Raw genomic sequence first — 19,352 nt, forward strand, 5'->3', positions numbered from 1 at the left:
GCAGGTATCTGTCGTCACCTGGGCCTGTGTGTAGCTATACACGTTGGCACTGTGAGTGACCCTGACATCGGTGGCTCTTGCTGCAGGCCTGTGGGGTAGCAACGGGAGTTCTTTGCCTCGTTCAGAATCTAAGCTGAGTTAGTGAGTGAAGAGGCAGGTCCATGACATAAACGTTCCTATCTCCCAAATGGGCAGACAGCCAGGTCAATCTCCTGTGTCAGGGATCCCATGCCTCCCTGAGTACCCTTCCCCTTCCTGTTGCCCCTGAATTCAGTCTACTGCCCAAAGCTACCATAAGTGAGAGCTGGCACCCACATGGTAAATCAGAGGCATGAATCTGTCCCCATCAGCTGTGACACCATCCACTGCTGTCTGTAGGGAGGGGACTCCTAAGCAGTTGATAGAGGTTTTGCTGTGACCAGACCCTGTGTGATGCTAGCAAAATACTAGATAGAGCCTGGCCAGGGAAAGGTCATGTGTGGAACTGACTAAAAGCACCATTCACAGGTCCTCCAGGGCCTATCACTCTTGCCTGCATTGGTACCCCTATCTCTTTCCCTGTTTGTGCCCACGCCCTTGCGCACGTGTGTGTGTGTGTGTGTGTGTGTGTGTGTGTGTACATGCACTAGAGCAGTAATGATGAATTCAAATGTGCAGAAGATGTTTTTCCTAAATTGCAAAAAGATCTTTTGCTGAACAAAATCTTACAGAGGCACGCGATCAATAAATCAGATCAAAGGCAAGCAACAGGGCAGTGACAGGGCTTGGAACCGGAAATGCTGCTTTCTGGGCATCTCTGTCCCCTGCTCAGCCACTGTCGTGGAGCTGGACACCCCCAGGGAAGAGTACTACCCTTCTGGACAATGGGGATCGTAAGTTGCTGCGTTTGGGGAGGAACCAAGAGTGGATGTGGTGAAGTGGTCAGGCATCGGGTAACGTGAATTACACCTGCCACCCTGTCATCAATGTGTTCATGTGGCTGATGCATCTGAGTTTCACAAACCGTCACATCTTCCCGATGTCATAGCAATCCTGTGAGTTGTAATTAGCATGTTTGGGATGGACTCAAATGGCATCTGGTCAAGAGTAGCACACCCTGCCCTGAAGCCTGGGGTCCTCCAGAGGGAGAGGTGCCCAGAGCAGCCTCAATTAGGAAGGAAGCAGTGTATTCCTTACCAGGCTGCAAACCTGAAGCTCAGGAGGTAGAAGAGACAAAAGAGAGGCCGCCCAGTGTCTTTTTGCTTTCCAAGGGTTAGGTTGAGGCTCCCATGGGTCACTGAACTGGTTCCAGGCTACATGTTCAAACATAGCCAGAGTTCAGCTCAGGTCTGCTGGCTGCAAAGCTGGAATTATTATTATTATTATTATTATTATTATTATTATTATTATTATTATTATTCCCTGCTGGAATGAGACTGTATGGGAACACTTTCAGGAAGAGGTAGGAAGCCTCCCATCACTAGGAGCATTCAAGCAAAGCTCGGGGATAGGGATGATGATTTCAGCATCATAAAATATGTGGTCCAGCTTGCCCTGGGCTGGCTTCAGCTCTGCAACTCAGCTGTGAGCTAGCTTTGGGTGTCACTGGGCTTTGTGGGAGGCCGGAACCATCTTACCTTACCTGTTTCCCACCCGAGCCCTGCCTCACCCTCTGTTTGTTGCCTGTGGGAGAAGCCATGACCAGGCTACCACAGGGAGGGCTCTGGGTACAGGACAAGAAGTGTCCTTTCTATTGGGACATGCCACCTCTTCAGTTAGCTCTGTCTTGCACTCCCCTGCAGTGGCTGAATGCCCTGGGAAAATCCCCTCCAGGTCTCTCTCCTTGAAAATGTGAATGATGTCACCATTCACCTCCCAATAAGAAGGATTAGAAGGAACTGATAAAACTCATGGCCACCGCCACGGCCACGTTCAAGGACTATAGGATAACATTAGAGGCCGCACCATCTCTTTCTATGAACATCAGTTATAACCACTGGAGATCAGAGACACCAGCAACCCCATGATTGATGTTACTAAGACCCCATCACTGGGTATTAATCTACAGACATGAATTTGTCACGACTGACTAATGCCTCGAGACATCAGTAGCCTATCATTAATAATCATCACTAGACCCAGAGACACCACACTCCACCACTGACAACAGAGCTCAGAGAGACCACACCCCACCACTGATAAGGCTTGGGCATATGGTACATGCAGAAACTCAGTCGTGTCTCCCATCCTCACCATATTTGAGCTTCCTGTGGTACTGCCATGTCCTGATCTCACTGGCATGTAGCATTGTCCGTTTCTGTCCCTGTCCCATCTCTGTCCACCATCTCTCTGCCTCTTTCCCTGCCTTTGCCATAGAGAACACCAGGCCACTGTGGCTTGGTGCTTCTCTGTCACACAGCTGCATCCTGGAACCTCCCCACAGTTCCCCCTGTAGACTCAGGCCTGCTTTTTCCATCCTCTCTGTAGCTTGTGAGGCCTTGTCCTCCCCATCACCCTGCTGGATGGATCTCCTGGCTCACCCACACTCTTTAGGTTTTGCTAAGGTACTGCCTGACAACGTGGGGCTAAGCCCTCCTTTGAGTTCACGGTTGCTTGTTTCTGCCTGCCTTGTCAGTGCCTATCATAAGCCAGCCTGTGCCTTGTGAAGCCAAGGATTTGGGCTGAATGAACTCTCCAGCTCAGGTAAGGTTGGACACAAAGGGCTGAGGGTCACCCAGTGTGCATCCTCTCCCATCTCTGCAGTGTGGATGTTAGCGTTACTGCCTCATGAAGCCACATGACCAGGTACTGTGTGGCCGGGATTAGAGCCGCTGTCTCTGGGACCTGGGCATTGCTGTCTTGAGAGACTCGATGTAGTAAGAACTTTGGTTTCTTTTAAAAAACACAGAAATGTTATAGGAATAAGTTTTTGTTTTAGTCAGTCCCAGGTGCAGGGATGTGTGGCTGCTTCAGGCTGCCCAGAGCAGCTGACTGTGGTTTGCCTCGTGCTCAAGCAGAGGTGTGTTTTCGTTGTTGTTTGGTGTGGTGTTTTTGTTTTGCCAGATGCAGATAGTTCCTGCAATCGTGTGATGTTTGGAATGCTGGGCACTTTTCAGCAGGTGTGGTGTTAAGTACTAGAGCCCCCATGGAAGGGGCTGATAGGCTGGCTGGTGGCTAGATGCTGTTGGCTGTAGTTTGTCATGTGTGAAGAGAACAAAAGACGAAATTAGATACCCTGATGGTGAAGGCCAAACTTTCCCCAAGGAACTCGATGCCCCTAGTCAGCAGGAAGTAGTCTACGATGATGCCGCCCCTTTCTCCTCTGTCCTTTTATTTTCTCTCCTACCTAGTGTTAGGAGGTTGAAAGGGTGGAAGAAGAGGGTTGGAGAAGGAAAGAAAATAGAACTCACAAAGTATCCAAAAGTTGAGCTACTACGTGAAATTATTGTTTTCTTAAGGAAAAGCTTGTGCGGCTCACAGTCCACACCCCACTGCCTCTGCTGTTGCACCTGACTCAGCGTACCATGGTAGGGGCTTGTGACAGAGGTGACCTCTTGACCCCATGATGGCCAGGAAGTAGAGAGAAAATGTCAAGGAAGGGGCCTGAGTCATGTCCCCTTCAAGGTCACACCCCCAAGTGACCTTGCTTCCACTGGCCTCCCCTCAGGTTCCATCACTTCTACACAGGATAGGGACCAAGCCTTCATCACATAGACCTTAGAGACACTCACCTGAGTGCCTGCAAGGCCTGCCTTACTCCAGCAAAGGGCCATTTAAAAAACACAGAAAGCATTCTGTCCAGTCCTGGTACCCAGTGAATGAACCTGAGGACAGGGCTGTCCTAGGTTTGGTGATGAGAAGGGATTTAGTGTGGATATGAGGGAGAGAACAGCTTGAGGCATCTGGTAGAGTCCGGATTGAACATGGCCATGAGATCAGGGAGGGAGCAAGAGAGGAAAAGACGAGGGAGGGGCAAGAGACGGAACCCGGAGCCTGGACCAAGCAGAGGACCAAGAAAGAAGCCAAGAGCAGAACAAAGAAAGCACATGGCCAAAATGGCTGAGTTATATAGAAATCAGAAGCTGTGGAAGGAAAATGAAGCTCAGGGGCTGAGAGATTTAAGGTAGGGGGTAGGAGTGAGGAGCTGAAAGGAGCTAGGATTCTATAACAAGAACTTGTTATGCTGAGAGACACTGGAGGCCAGGTTTGATGTCAATGGTCACCCCAGTTAGTCACTGATCCTAGATTTCCTTGGGACCTAACACACAGTGTTAATCCAAGTCTGATTATCTTGTCAGCCATGTTGTCCATGCTGAGTAATCAATGTGCCACTGCTGTGTCACTCAGGTGTTGGCTATGGCTGGACACTGTGGTTTCCTGTGTAAGGTTCTTCTCTGCTCTACACAACACCGCTGCTGTAAGGACCAAACAGGAAGCCACAGGGACTGGGGGTATTCGAGGAAGTTGCGGTAAGAACCAAACAGAAATTGTAGCAGCCAGTTGGAAAGGAAAGTGCGGTGAGGGCCAACAGAGTAGTAAGGAGCTACAGGAAGCTGTAGTCAGGGCCTAACGGGAAACCAAGGAAAAGGCAAAACAGGAAGCTGCAATGAGAGACATGAGGAAGCTGTAGTCAGGGCCTAACAGGAAGCCAAGGAAAGGGCAAAACAGGAAGCTGCAGTGAGGGACAACAGGAAGCTGCAGTGAGGGACATGAGGAAGCTGTAATCAGGGCCTAACAGAAAACCAAGGAAAAGGCAAAACAGGAAACTGTAGTGAAAGACAACAGGAAGCTGTAATCAGGGCCTAACAGGAAACCAAGGAAAAGGCAAAACAGGAAGCTGCAGTGAGAAACATGAGGAAGCTGTAATCAGGGCCTAACAGGAAGCCAAGGAAAGGGCAAAACAGGAAGCTGCAGTGAGGGACAACAGGAAGCTGCAGTGAGGGACAACAGGAAACTGCAATGAGGGACAACAGGAAGCTGCAGTGAGGGACAACAGGAAACTGTGGTGAGGGCCAAACAGGAAACTGTGGTGAGGGCCAAACAGGAAGCCTCACTGTGGGCCATTCAGCTCTATCCTCACTGGGTTCTCTGACCAGATCATCAACAGTCCCTAAGTGGGCATGCAGGCCAACTGGCTCTGAGGCCTCCATCATCCTTCTCCAGGGACAATGACCAGAATGGCCTCTTGCTCAAGCTGAGACAGTACCTTTGCACTACCTTACTTCTGGTCTAGTGGTGACAATGACACCTTAGTCTCTGGTTTGTGACTATTTCATGAGAACATCTTAGGGACCGTGTCATTCCCACAGTGCCACCATTACCCAGGCGCAGGCAGCCCTGCAAAGCCAGAACACTAAGGGTGCTGCCAGGCAGTCCCTCGCCTCCTGCTGTTCAATTAGGGCAGATGAATGAACAAATTGTTCACTGATCTAATCTTACGTAGTTAACACAACGGTCCCGATAAAAGACAATCTTGCCAACACAGTCACTCCAGAGAATTCACCGTCCTCCACACACTGCCCAAGCGAGTAGGTTTCTTTGCGTTGTCGGCGAAATGCCTTCAGACAGGCAAACAAACGCAATTAAACCACATCCCCTCCAGGGCCTCCACGCACAGCCCCTCAGAGAACAGAGGTCTCAACAATGCCCCAGCCTCGAGTTCCATGTTATTGACAAGATTAGCCATAAATCAAGGTTGTAGAACGTGGGTGGTGAGTTGTTTTTATAGCTCCCGAAATATGCCTTCCTTCTCCGATGACTATCGATCAGGTGCCAGGTTTCAAGGCAGCCCCTGGCCAAGGGAAAGGCGTGCCTCTTCCTTTCAATTTACAAGTGTGCCCGGGGGACATTTCTTGGCATTTCAGCAATTGTCAAGTCAGTAATTAAAGCTGAACCAGCCCTTAGCTGACAATCAATTCTGTGATTGTGTTTGAGTGGCTGCTTTACTAAATCAGTGCTGAGTGCTCATCAGCCCAAAGTGTGAGCACAGAGGCAGGGTGGCTGCCACACGAGCAGAGCCATCCATGTGTCTGTGGGAGAGCATATGGCTGCGTGGCCCTGGGCAAGTCATTTCCTCCTCCAGGCTCCTGCTTCTCTGTCCGGAAGAGAGACGAGGGCATTCTCCCGCCCAGGGTGTTATGTAAGACTAAGGCTTGTGTTTATGAATGCATCCTGCCCAGAATTGAGACAGGTAAGGGGGTGGGAGGTTGCCCTCCTGGTCACTGTGATGGTCCTACAGGGTACTGGTGTAGATAAATAACAGGAATCCTGTGTATGGTATCTCCGCAACCCCAGTACCATACATCCTGTCAGTCACCACCTGTGGGCCCAGTTCTCACCCTCCAGTCCTTCATAAGCTCTGAAGTAACCCCTCTCCAGGTTCGCTGGCTTCAATGAGACTCCACCCCTACCCTCCCCCACCCCCCTGTCCAGCACAGTCTCTGGCATTTGAATACTTTGTTCTCTGTGGATGACACTGTTTGAGAAGGCTTAGGCAGTGTGACCTTGTGGAAGGAAGTGTGTCAGCGGAGTGGGCTTGGGGGTTCAATGACTTGTGGCGTTTCTGGTTCACTTTCTCTGCTTGGTGGTTCCAAATGTGGGCCCTCAACTGCCTGCTCTTGCAGCCATGCCTGCACTCTGCCATCATGGACTCTCGCCCTCTGGAAAACCATAAACTCTCTTCTCCAAGTTGCCTTGGTTACAGTGTTGATTATAGCAATAGAGAAGGAACTATTATATCAAATAAGGAGAGTTGGGGTGCCCTGCCAAGAACACCTGTGTCCCTGTTTCTATTCAGACAGTCTTGCTGTGGTCTGCTGGCTCCCGATGAATTTGTTTAGTACTAGGGTGATGGGGTGGGCACACGGATGCCACGGTGCACATGGAGAGGTTACAAGACAACTTGGTTGGTTCTTTCCTTCCACTGTGGTTCCAGGGACAGAACTCAGGCCATCAGGTCTGTGTGCCAAGTGCTTTTATGCTCTGTGCACTCCCCTCTCACAGCATTCCTGGTGAATTTCTAAGAAACTACAGCAGCTCCCAGCTGGGGCGTGAGGACCGCTCTGATGTATTCTGCACAATGGGAGCTCAAATCTCTGGGGAGTCATGCTGTGAACAGGTGTCATCTGCATCCTGTCCCAACACATATTTCCATCTTGTCACCTCGATGCAGGAATGCAGTTCCTAGCTCACAGCAAGCTCACGCTGCTGAAAGAGCTGATTGTCTTGAGGCAGCCAAGTCCTGGATCTTATAGGTCAAAGACGAGAAATCGGAGACATCAAGGCCAAAGAGGCTCTACAGGGAAAGGTCTGGGTGAAGTGTGCATTGTTCAGCAAGCACGAAGGGAATGGACTAAATCCTGGCCTTTGACTGCTAATATAGTTCTAGATCTTTTCATCATCAGAAACTACAGCAGGCATGGGAAAGGGACTTTAACGTTGGGACCCAGAGGGTTCTGTACATGGTACACAGGCCAGCTAGAGTGAAGGCCTAGATGGGCTGAGGTGATGGTCACATGTTAGGATGACTGTCCTTCTGTCTATATTTGCCCATGCCAGCAGCATGTGTGACCCATGTCACTCATTCCCTACCCAAGCCACCGAACCCCAACTGCAAGCACTGTTAGCACCCATCCACCCCCTCTCTGTGCTGCCTTTGTCTGAGGTCTCATTTAACTAACCCACCTGGCTCCTACAGCTCCCGCCTCCCATTCCTCTTGTATACCTAAGGCACACTGTGCCCTGGAGATGGCCAAACAGATGACCACTCCTGCCTCTCCAGAGATCTCACCAGAGGGTGCCATGCCCCCATTTGCAAGTCTCGAGGCACCAAACAGGCACTGGGCTAGAGAATTCTCATTCCTCATGACTCACCTCCAGATGAGATTCAGGCAGGTTCTAATTTCAGATCTGGGGGTGGCGCCTCTGTGTTTGCCTCCACTGTCTGCCTCTCCAGCAGTCAAAACCAAGCTTCCTGGATTCCCAGCTGGGTCTGGCTGGCTGGCCAGGAACATGTGGGGGTGGGGAGCTAAGCAAACAGGTGATACTAGTCTTGAGGCTTAGGCTGGCAGTACACCCCACAATCACACACATACACAATGGAGAGACAGGAAGGAAGGTCCGTGGGGCTGCCCAGCAAGGCTCTGACAAGCAAAGATGACATTTACTTTCTTTTGTTTTCTGTAAGCCCCGTGTAAGTGGTTAAAGTCCAATGTGTGTCACTAGGGTTGGCTGGGAGCTAGCATTAGCTTTTGGAAGAGGTGGGTTAAAGCTTTATGGCAGGATTCAGACCAGGGAAGTGACATCCAGCACCTGGTGAGCAGAAAAGCCACGCGAAGCCTCAGAGGGAAGGGGTCACAGGGGCACATCGGACTAGGAGGCTCTAACTAGTATCCCATGGACCACAGCAGACAGGAAGGAGACTGGACTAAATCTGGAGGCCAGAAGAAGACCTCAAAGCAGTCAGGATTCCTGATACAGCCAAGGGAACAAGAATAGAGCACAGGTCCCACCCAGCATGCCCCACTTCTGCCAGGAGCTGCCCCCAAACCCTTCGTATGTGGCTGCACTGACTTCCATAGAAGTTATCTGTCTGCTGCAGTAGGGCAGTTGGAGCACTCACGGGCTGTGCTCCCGAACACGGAGGTCCTCTCTCTGTCCCTGTGGGCCTTGTGAACAGAGGTACTTTGGAGGAAGGGCTTGCTGCAATAGGGGCTCTGGACATGTGTGTGCACTGACAGTGACCAGGGTGGAGAAAGGTCCAGGGAGCTTCATGCAGTCAGAAATCCATCCCCAGCGTGTTGATGGCTTGTAGACTTCTGGGAGCCATTTCTGGTCCTTGGGGTAGGGAGGAAGGCCTTTGTAGAATGTTCTGCCGTATCAAGACCCCCGGTGCTTGCTAGTTGCCTTCCAGATGCAATTGTGCCCTTGACATTGGCATTGGCCTTAGTTGGGTGGTGCAGGGAAACATGAAGAGAAAGAAGTCGGTGCAGCTAAGCGAATGCCATTCACCAGGCCCTTGGCCTCGCTGGCCTCAGCATAACCTTGGAGAAATGAAAGCAATCACACTTCCTTGGTAGCTATGCTGTGAGTGCTCCGTATACCATTCCCTATCCTATAGCTCTCACTCTGTGCTGGGCCCTGTAGCTCACTAGCCTTTCCTAGAGCTCAGGCCCAGCCATCAGTCAAACGAATGTGTCAAGGTATTTCCACAGCATGTTTGAACATGTTGCCTCTGATTTCAGGAAGCCCAGCCTCACAGGCCCCAGGACTTAGCTCAGGTACCATATGTCTCCCCCAGAATAGTAAGTAGTAAAAATACCCTGTTAGAAATAGAGTCTGCCTCCCAATTTGGAAGTGCAATCTGCCCGCCTCCACCCCCAAGCTGCTAATTGATTTGCTTTTTGCCCCAGGACTCTCATCCCTGTCAGCACTTTCTTCTTTTCTGCCTCATTCTCCCAGTCATAAGGCTGAAAATAGACCTCAGTGAGCTTGCTGGGTTCTTGGCATTCACCTCAGGATCATGTAGACAGAAGCCTGGACCCACCTCAGAGTCTGGTGGCCCGAGCCCAGAGCTCTTAATCAGGAATGAAGTCACAGCACCTACTCTGGGTCAGTTGGAGTTGTCTAGGCTGAGACATGGCTACAGCAGATACACAGATCCAGCTTTGCCAGGCTGTGGGGAGGCTTCCCCAGAGAGCATAACCAGCCACAAGGCTCATGGTGCAAGCCACTCTGGGTGAGGGTAAAGAGGCTGCACTGACTCTGTACCAGGATGGGAGTGGGAGGTGGGAGGGGGGTCTCCTGGAAGAGGCAGCCTATGCAATGGGAGCCTTTGTGGACAGGACGCTGTTTGATAAGCAGATGTAGGAGGAAGGCTATGACCCCACCCACAGGTTGACTGGTGTGGGGCCATCTGCAGGTAGGGCTTTGTTGTCTGGGAGTTTGCACTCAGAACATTTGAAGTCACCAGTGACTGAGCTGGGCTATCCCCATCCTCCTGTGCATCCATGTAGGGAGCAGCACACACCCAGAAACCCAAGGTACCTACTGCCTCAGTCTACCACAGAAACACAGAATTAAGGTGGCTGATACAGGAGCCTGGGGTGGAGAGGGGAGCTGGGCCAGGTACCCTGCTCTTAGAAACCCTGTTCATCATGTCACTGCCCTGCTTTGCCAATGAAATCTACCCATTGAAGACATAGCTATCTGTGTGCCCCTCCTCAGAGAAGGCCCCCTTCTTGCTCATGAGTGAGCAGTCATAGAAGAATGAATGAATGAATGAATGAATGAATGAATGAATGAACAAGCCTTCACTAATGTGTGCTGTCTGCTACTGGGAGCAGCAAGGAGGAAGTAAATGAGACTCTCTGGTTGTTGGCCTCCAGGCTACTTGAATATTCATGAGAATGTTCTCCCAAAGAGAAAAACAAACAGGATCCTATGGGAGTGCAGGTGGAGTTGGGGCCAACCATCTCCTCATTCATGCATACATTCTATTCCCCGTGCACCCAGGATGGACCAATTGCCAAGCCCACCCACTCCTATGCCGGCAGTCATAGGAGTTGCTCAGAGCATGAAGTTCAACCAGGAGGCCCATGGCAAGCAGTTGCAACGTCAAATGCAGCATGGGAAAGAGTTTAATGAGAAGCATGTGGGCTCTAGGCACAAGATTGGCCAAACCAGTTGTGCATCTTGGGACTGGGGTGGAGAAAGGGATGTTAAGCAGGCCGATGAGCCAAACGCAGGATTTCTGGGTGGGTTATGTCTTTTTTTTCTTCTTGTCAAGGTATGGACACATAGTTTGGACTGTCTAAGGAAGAACAAGGGAGCCAAAAGTTCCAGAGAGCTGCAGCTGGATGCTCTGAGCAAAACAGTTTATGAATTACAATGCAAAGTATAAAATAAATATTCATGATTCCCTAGTGATATAACTGAATGCTTAAGTAAATAGCAGGGGAGGAGAGGCCTGTTCTAGGGCAGAATTCCATCACTACTGAACTGCTTCACCCTAGGGGAGGCAGGATACAATCCCACTAAAAAGGACAGCAGAGCAAGCCCAGCACAGGGGCCTGAGGGTCACCCACCAGCCAGTGTCCTAAAGACAGTGCCTCCCTCTGGAATCTTCTAGCAAATACCATTGCAGTGGTTCCATCCCTGATTGAGTTCCTGTCCTGACTTCCTTTGGTGAGGAACAGCAATGTGGAAGTGTAGGCTGAATAAACTCTTTCCTTCCCAACTTGCTTTTTGGTCACAGTGTCTCATTACAGCGACAGAAATCCTGACTAAGACACCATATCAACCTGGGGACTGAGTTAGGCTGAAGCCCTTGGGGCCGTTAGGAGTTCTCAGCTTCCTGTCCCTTGATGCCAATATGAGTCAGCTGATAGGTCACCGTCATGGTGTCAGGTGACTTCTTATTTTTTGTTTTTTAGTTTTAATAATTCTTTACATATTACATCCCAAACTCAGTTTTCCTTCCTCCCTCCTCTCAATCCCCCTACTACCTCCTCTCTCCCCTAGATCCACTTCTCTTCTGTTTCTCTAGGTGTAGCAACTTAGAATAAGTCTAGGCACAAACCCTCCTATGGAGGCTGCACAAGGTGACCCGTTAGAAGGCAGAGGGTCCCAAGCATAGGCAAGAGAGTCACACAACTCCCACTGTAAGAACACCAACTATGCAACTGTAAGGTATATGCAGAGGCCCTAGCTCAGATCCACATAGGTCTGTGCTTGTCACTTCCGTCTCTGTGAGCCCCTTGAGCCCTTAGTTGATTCTGTGGCGCATGCTCTCACGGCGCGAGGTAATGTCTTCTTTATTTTCCCCACTGATTTATTCATTCATTCACTTCACCACCTGATTGCTGCCCTGCTCCTCCCAGTCTCCCCCATCACACAACCCCTCCCTCCAACCCTCTTCCCCTTCTCCTCTAAGAGGGTGTAGGCCCCCTTGGGTATCCCCAATCCTAGCACATCAAGTCTCTGCAGGGCTGGTGCATCCTCTCCCTCCACAGCCAGACAAGGCAGCCCAGTTAGGAGAATGGATTCCCATAGACAGGCAATAGCTCCTACTCTAGTTTTGGGGGATGTGAATGAAGACCAAGCTCTGCTCATCTGCTGTGTGTGTGTGTGTGTGTGTGTGTGTGTGTGTGTGTGTGTGTGTGTGTGTGTGTTTCACTTCTTTAATTGGTGGTTCAGTCTCTGAGAGCCCCCAAGGGCCGTGTTAGTTGACTCTGTTTGTTGGTCTTTTTTTTTTTTTTTTTTGGTTCTTTTTTTCGGAGCTGGGGACCGAACCCAGGGCCTTGAGCTTCCTAGGCAAGCGCTCTACCACTGAGCTAAATCCCCAACCCCTGTTTGTTGGTCTCCTTGAGGAGTCTCTATCCCCTTTGGGTCCCATAAGACTTCCCAAGCTCCATTCAGCATTTGGCTGTGGGTCTTTGCATCTCCTGCTGTCAGCTGCTGCGTGGAGCCTCTCAGAGGACAGCTATGCGAGGCTCCTGTCTGTAAGCATAACGAAGTATCATTAATAGTGTCAGGGATTGGTACTTGCCCTTCCGATGGGTCTCAAGTTGGTCCAGTTATTGTTGGGCCATTCCCTCAGTCTCTGCTCCGTCTTTGTCCCTGCATTTCTTGTAGACCGGACGAATTTTGGGTTGAAAGTTTTATGGGTGGGTTGGTGTTCATATCCCTCCACTGGAGGTCCTGTCTGGCTACAGGAAGTGCCCACTTCAGGTTATCCCCACTGCTAGGGGTCTCTGCTAATGTCACTCCCATAGACTCCTGGGGGCCTTCCCCATCCCAGGTCTCTGGCAGGTGGTCTTGTTTACGTGCCCACCATGGTACAGTCACCCTGCCCCCCAAGTTTGTGCCCAAAATGGAGACAAATGCTGCTGCTAAAATGAACTTTTTGAGGGCAAGGAACAGCCCCAAACCTACAGCTAACACAACATAGAGGTCTTAGGACATGATATATTCTCAACTCTCACCTTCCCAGGGGCTTAGTATGTGGGTACATGTTTTCAGGGGACACTAATCCATTGGCTGCAGTGACCTTGCAGTAGCCTTTCCATCTCTGTCAGCCCCTCATCACCCTTTGAAATCTAGGCTACTACCCACCTAGCAGCATTCTCTTCTGCACACAGGCACCTCCACTCCCATCACCCACGTCCCTCACATTACCTGTATTACACAGTTCTCATTCAGACGTCCTGAGTGATACTCATACCCATCTCAGCTCTCCTCTGAGCCTACTCTTTATGGTAGAGACCTTGAACTTCAGGATTCCAGGTCAAGCCTCAGCTCTCTGCCACAGTTCCTGCAGAGGAACTTCAAGAGTGGGGGTGAGGTGGGGAGTGGCATTGATGGGGCACGCATCTCCTAACAGTGACCCTGATTTCAGTCTCACATTCTCTGTTTCAGATCATCCTGGTGAGCTCATCCCTCGGTGACAGGGAACAGAGTCTCTTCCTCAGCACCGATGAGGGCACCACTTTCCAGAAGTATCCTGTCCCCTTCCTTGTGGAGACTCTCCTCTTCCACCCAAAGGAGGAGGACAAGGTTCTTGCCTACACCAAGGACAGCAAGGTAAGAAGACATGGGATGTGAGGTCCCATGAGCCAATCAGATGAACATTAGGACAGAAGCAGCGTTCCTTTCAGGAACCCCCAACTGATGAAGAAGAGCCTTGCTGGAGCTGGGAGGCATGAACCTCAATGTTGCTCATGTGGCCGTGTATCAGCATGGGGAGTCTCACATCATTGGCGTGTGTTACAATGACTAGAGGTGCCACCATACCATATAAAAGGCAAAAGAAAGGTCCCAGAAGGGGTCTCTAGCCCTGCTGACAGACATGCAGTACTTGCCACACTGTGGCTATCAAGTGAGCTGCCCTTGGTACACAGAGGCCTATGAGCTGAGTCAGGAGGTCTTAGGTAATATTGAGTCCCTCTGCCTCTGTTCCTCTACCTTAGGCTAGAACATGCTCAGGCTACTGTTTTGTTTCCTGCAGCCATGATGAGCAGGGACCACAGATTTAAGGATTTAAGTGCCAAAAATGTGTCTGGTTACAGACCTAGATGCCAGAAGTATAAAATTAGTATCTCTGGGCTAAAGTTGAATGTCTTTGGGTCTCGGGGGAGAAATGGTCCCCCTTTCCCAGACCTGGTGGCCTCTGTGTGCTTTGGGTTAAAGTAGCATTGATATATCTTCATGGTTAAGTCTCTGCCCATCCTTAGGAAGCCCACTGCATGCACACATGGACGTGCTTGGTGTACTTATGTCTATGACTGTATCTGAACACTCCCGACGGCCTGTGCAGCAACTACTGGAAACTGCTGTTCATCTGCCCCTGGGAGAGGGACAGGTGTGACGGCCCGCATGTATCCATTCTGTCAGACCTCTGTACCTGAAATGCAATAAACATGGACACATGTTCCATGTTCTTCCTGCTCCTGTGCCCCTTCCCTGGTGCTAACATGCAGTTGTGTGTTTCTGCTAGTGTTTGATCACAATCTGTAGTGCACGCGCACGCACACACACACACACACACACACACACACACACACACACACACACACACTAGGGCTGAGCTCTTGGAAGGTAGCCATGTTGGATTTATATTTTACCATTATAAAATCAAGTGTTCTCTGAAAATATATGCTGGGTGGATATATTATAGATGGACATAGGCAAGGATGGATGGATGGATGGATGGATGGATGGATGGATGGAAAGGTGCATGACTAGATAGATTATGTATGAATATAGGGAAGGATAGATAGATGAGCAGATGATGGAAAAATGGCTGGATGAATAGATTTTACGTAGATGTGTAGTGTCTTAGTTTGGATTTTATTGCTGTGAAGAGACACCGTGACCAAGGCAACTCTTATAGGAAACTATTTCACTGGGACTGGCTTACAGTTTTAGAGGTTCAGTTTGTTATCATCATGGAGGGAAGCATAGCAGTGTACAGGCAGACATGGCGATGGAGGAGCTGAGAGTTCTACATCTTGATCTGAGGCAACAGAAGGAGACTGCCAAACTGTGTGCACAGTTTGAGCATAGGAAACCTCAAAGCCTACCTCCACAGTGGCACAGTTCCTCCAACAAAGCCACGCCTCCTAGTAATGCCATTATTTATGGTCAAGCATTTAAACGCATGAGTCTTTGGTGGTCAAACCTATTTAAACCACCATAGGCAGATTATGGATGGATGAATAGATTTGGATAAACTGATTGTGTGTGTGTGTGTGTGTGTGAGAGAGAGAGAGAGAGAGAGAGAGAGAGAGAGAGAGAGAGAGAGAGTATTATGAATAGATGGATGGGTTCCAGGGTTGAGTATATAGGAATGTGGGGTAGTGGAGAGATACCTGGGTAAGTAGGATGGTGGATGGATGTGTGGGCAGGAAGTAGATGGTAAATAAATGGTAAATAAATGGGTAGATGGATGAGTGGATGGATAGAAGTTGGTTAAATGAATGAACATATGGACCAATGACAAATTCCTACTAATGGGGATCAACCAGGTAAGAGAACCCTAAATGGAGTCCTTGGTGATGGCCAAGGCCAGCTTTCCCCAGAGCCCAGCCTTCTTGCCAAGTTCTAGTGTCCCTGGCCTATGGCTGCCTGTCTGTTCCTATCTTTTTCCCTCAGGGCTGCACACCCTTATGGGTATTAATAGCAGTACTTAGCCTTCCATGTAATTAGACCAAAGCACAGCCACGGCGAGTTATTTTCCTGAAGAAATTGACTGTGTTGCAATTGCTCCTTAATTTATGGTGCCCTGAAAAATTAATGGAGCTGAAACCTTGGTTATTTTCCTTGGCTCTTTTCTGTGATGACAAGGGAAGAAAGGAGAGGGAAAAAAGGTTTAATTGCTGTTATAAAAGGACTGAGGGATTTGGGGAAATTAGTAAGTGATGGCCGGCTTGAGTTTTGTGGGTGCTTGGTGGTCTGTCAATGTTTAGATGCCCAAGAAGCTGGGTCTGTAGTGGAATCAGGCCAGCTTTGGCCTTACAAATCTACAAATTTGCTGTTAGCCAGGCATCTGGACACTGCTGAGAGGCACACACTGCGAAGCACTCTGGCTCAGAGCAGTGTGTCGGGCATTGGTCCTGGGTCTGTAGGGAGCTGGGACTGTGCCAGGCTTTTCTGGAATGTTCTAGGTGTGGTTCTTAGCTACTAGGGTCCAGGATTCCATGTGGTTTTCATCTGGGGAGTATGCTGGTTTCATCACATGGGTGAAACAAAACAGAAACTTGGCCAGCTTCAATTTTGACCCGAGTCATACACCAGGTCCCAAGCAACCAGGTTGGCACAAACACTCTATGAACAGGACTAAACTGTTCACTAAGACCCAGACTCCTTTCCCCTGATCTGCCATTCCCCCACCTCTCCTTCCTCTTCCCAGATGCCTGCCCTTGCTCTGACAAAGGCTCTGCCTTACTTGGGAGTATTATCCTACCTCCCTCTGTTCCTTCCTCACTATGTCATGATTTAGGACACAATCTGAGGTATCTTACTGTAATCTGGCCAGGACTCTTGGGTGATACCCCATATGTGTTCCTCACATGTCTTAGCAAAGTCCTAAGGCTCCCAGGACTGGTTTGCCCCTTCTACTCAGCTCCTTTGGGAATACTGTCTCATTACCTATACAGCCTTATCTCCCTGGGCCTGAACTGTGGACCTGCTTTCTGGCTAGGGCACTGATTTCTAAGATAAGGTCAGATTCACTTTGTTTTGCTTTCTTTCCTGCTTCCCACCTCTTCCAGTCAAGAAACTCTTCTGAGGGGCTGGGGAGATGGCTCAGTCTGCAAAGAGCTTTTTGCACAAGCATAAGGGCCTGAGTTCAGATCCCTAGCACCTATGTAAAAAACAGAATACATATTTCCCCCTGCACTCCAAAGTTAAGCATGCTCCCTAAGATATGAGGGTATATCCCAAGGCAAGAAGGAAAACCCTTCATCACAATTTGGCTTTCCAAACCCCGTGAACACATTTCTTCTCTGATCTAGCTGCAAGAGAGTCAGCACAATGGCAGACATCCATGTTCCACCTATGAAGACAACAAGGTATTCTGAGCAAGGGATAATGAAAGCTGAGGACCTTCAGTAGTGATACCACCAGAGCTCAGAGCAAAGCTGCTGGCCTTCTGGTCCCATATGAGGGTCACTGATGTGCACTCCTAGGGTGCACTTTCTCTTGTCACCTTCTCCTAGACTTGGCTGCACTTTCTCACCTTACCCTTTCTCAAGGAAGCAATGCCTTAAAGTATACTCCCCCAGTCTCCTGGGACACACCCTCTGGAGCTGATCTACCACCCTACCACAGGCTACCTCTATGAAGATTTTAACTACTAGGTGTCCCTCCAATGTTGGTTCTTGTTTGTTTTCTATGTTTACCTTTTATGGAGCAGAAGTGTTCTGTTTCTGCAGCAATTGATGACAGACAGTAAACTCACCACCCCCATGAGCACGAACGGGAAAGGCATCATAAAGCTCTGGGATGGGCGTCATAAACACCAGCACATTGGTGGGGATAACAGTGATAATGCCCCATTAATGCAGGAATGTTGTCACTGGACCCCTAAATGCTTTTCTTCTTGACTGGCTATGGGTGCGTGAGCCATGCTCTACCAATTTGCAGATGTATAAACTGATTCATGAGATGGAAAGGAACTTTGCCTCCATCATTCAGATGGCCCAGAGAGAGGGCCAGAGAGGGTCAGCCATTCCTCTGGGGATGCTGTTTTACCACTGACATAGTACTATGAACTTAGGTCTATGAGATGGGAATCGCTGCTATGTGCAAATGCTATGTTATGCTGAGTGATGTATTACCTTTCTGGACCTTAGTTCCCTCATCTTGTCAAAGTAGAAAAAGTATCCTTCTAGTGTTTGTGTCTGTGATAGTGTATGTGCATGAGCATGAGAGTCTGTAGGTGTATGAGTGTGGGTGTCTAGGTAGGTTTGAGTGTGTGTTCCTGTATGGGCAGGCTTTTGATGAGACAGCATTTGATATAGATCACAGCCAAGCTGATCCACGTGCCTTCATAGTTATTGAGCTTTGGGTCATGCCAGGCACAAGTCCATGGACTTTACAGAGCACAGGAGAACCTTGCCTGTTGGCAGTCATCCAAAAGAGGGAAACTTCCTTGTTTAAAGCTCCTTTACAAATGGAAGATGCTGTTTTCTTATCCATGTGATCCAGAGAAGGTGTCCACACAGAATATCCAACTTCCTGTTAGGCTTCAGTGTGTGTGGGGGCATCCAGCCATGCTTATGCTTATATATCTATCTGGGACTCTCAACTCTCTCAGCTTCTGCTCAGAGGGCGGAGGTGAGGGTTCCCATAGAGACCACTCAGTCCACCAAGCCAGAAATACTTACTCTCCTGCCCTTTCTAGCTACCCCTTGCCCCACGGCCAAATGTGTTCATTCATTCAGAAAACTCACTGGTGTACCTGGTAGACAAGGATCCATTCAGCAATGGTGCAGAAGGTGAGCAAGGCGGGTGAGTGCCCCAGGCAGTCAAGGGTACACAGAGATTGGAAATGGGGTGGAAGGAAGTGAGCCTGAAGCTGGGGGCTCCACATCCAGTGCCAATTCCCTGGGCACTGTTCCGAGCTGAGGAGCTCCACTGTGCATTACCCAGATGCCTGGCATTTTCTGTGGTGATTGAGATATCCTACCACACTCCATTAAGGGGGGAATGTGAAGACCTAACATGAGAAACTGAGGCTTAGAAGAACCCAGAACATATGCATGGTCATGCATCTGTGGATGAAGGGCTATGGCAGAAGCCATGCTTGCTGGAGTCAAAGGCTCGCCCCTTCAGAATGCCACTGCCAAGGATGACGGATGCTTGGTGGGTGAGGAAACTAAATGCCAAACAGGCACAGAGAGCAGGGGTAGAGCCATAGGCAGGAATTTCTTTCCCGTCCACCCTCTGAAGTCAGTTACAAGTAACAGACAGTGTCACACAGCTCTGCACCTAGTTCCAGTGAAGTCAGACTTCAATGTACAGAACCCCGTGGGACCAAAGGGGGTCTCCAATGCCCACATGTCTCCACAAAGAGATGAAGGGCATAGTTGTCATAGTAAGCCAGCACTGGAGGTGATACCATGAGATAATGCAAGTGAAAGATGCCTTGGGAACAGTGGTGACAGAGTCACCCCATCCAAGCCTGCTATCTCAGTATGTGACTGTTGGCATGAGAACCATGAGAATGTAGGGACATAAGAGAATGAGGGAGGTGGGTGTTGGGATTTACTGTGTCTGTCCTGTAGCAAATGCATACCTAGGTTAACTGCTCTACAACTGGGCTCTGAGATTGACCAGCTACAAATCCTGACTGATCGTCTCAGGAGAAGAAG

At 49.6% G+C, this 19,352-nt stretch overlaps 1 protein-coding gene across 3 annotated transcripts in view; it reads left to right on the forward strand.

Annotated features, from left to right (window-relative positions):
- Window positions 1-19,352, forward strand: part of Sorcs2 (sortilin related VPS10 domain containing receptor 2) — a 362,100-nt gene that overhangs the window by 286,684 nt on the left and 56,064 nt on the right. For all 3 annotated transcript variants that reach the window (XM_032916916.1, XM_032916917.1, XM_032916919.1), the window contains exon 4: window positions 13,396-13,560. In XM_032916916.1, coding sequence (XP_032772807.1) covers window positions 13,396-13,560 — 165 coding nt within the window. The remainder of the gene's footprint in view (window positions 1-13,395; window positions 13,561-19,352) is intronic.

The sequence above is a fragment of the Rattus rattus genome, chromosome 11, assembly GCF_011064425.1.
Source record: "Rattus rattus isolate New Zealand chromosome 11, Rrattus_CSIRO_v1, whole genome shotgun sequence".
Classification (NCBI taxonomy): domain Eukaryota; kingdom Metazoa; phylum Chordata; class Mammalia; order Rodentia; family Muridae; genus Rattus; species Rattus rattus.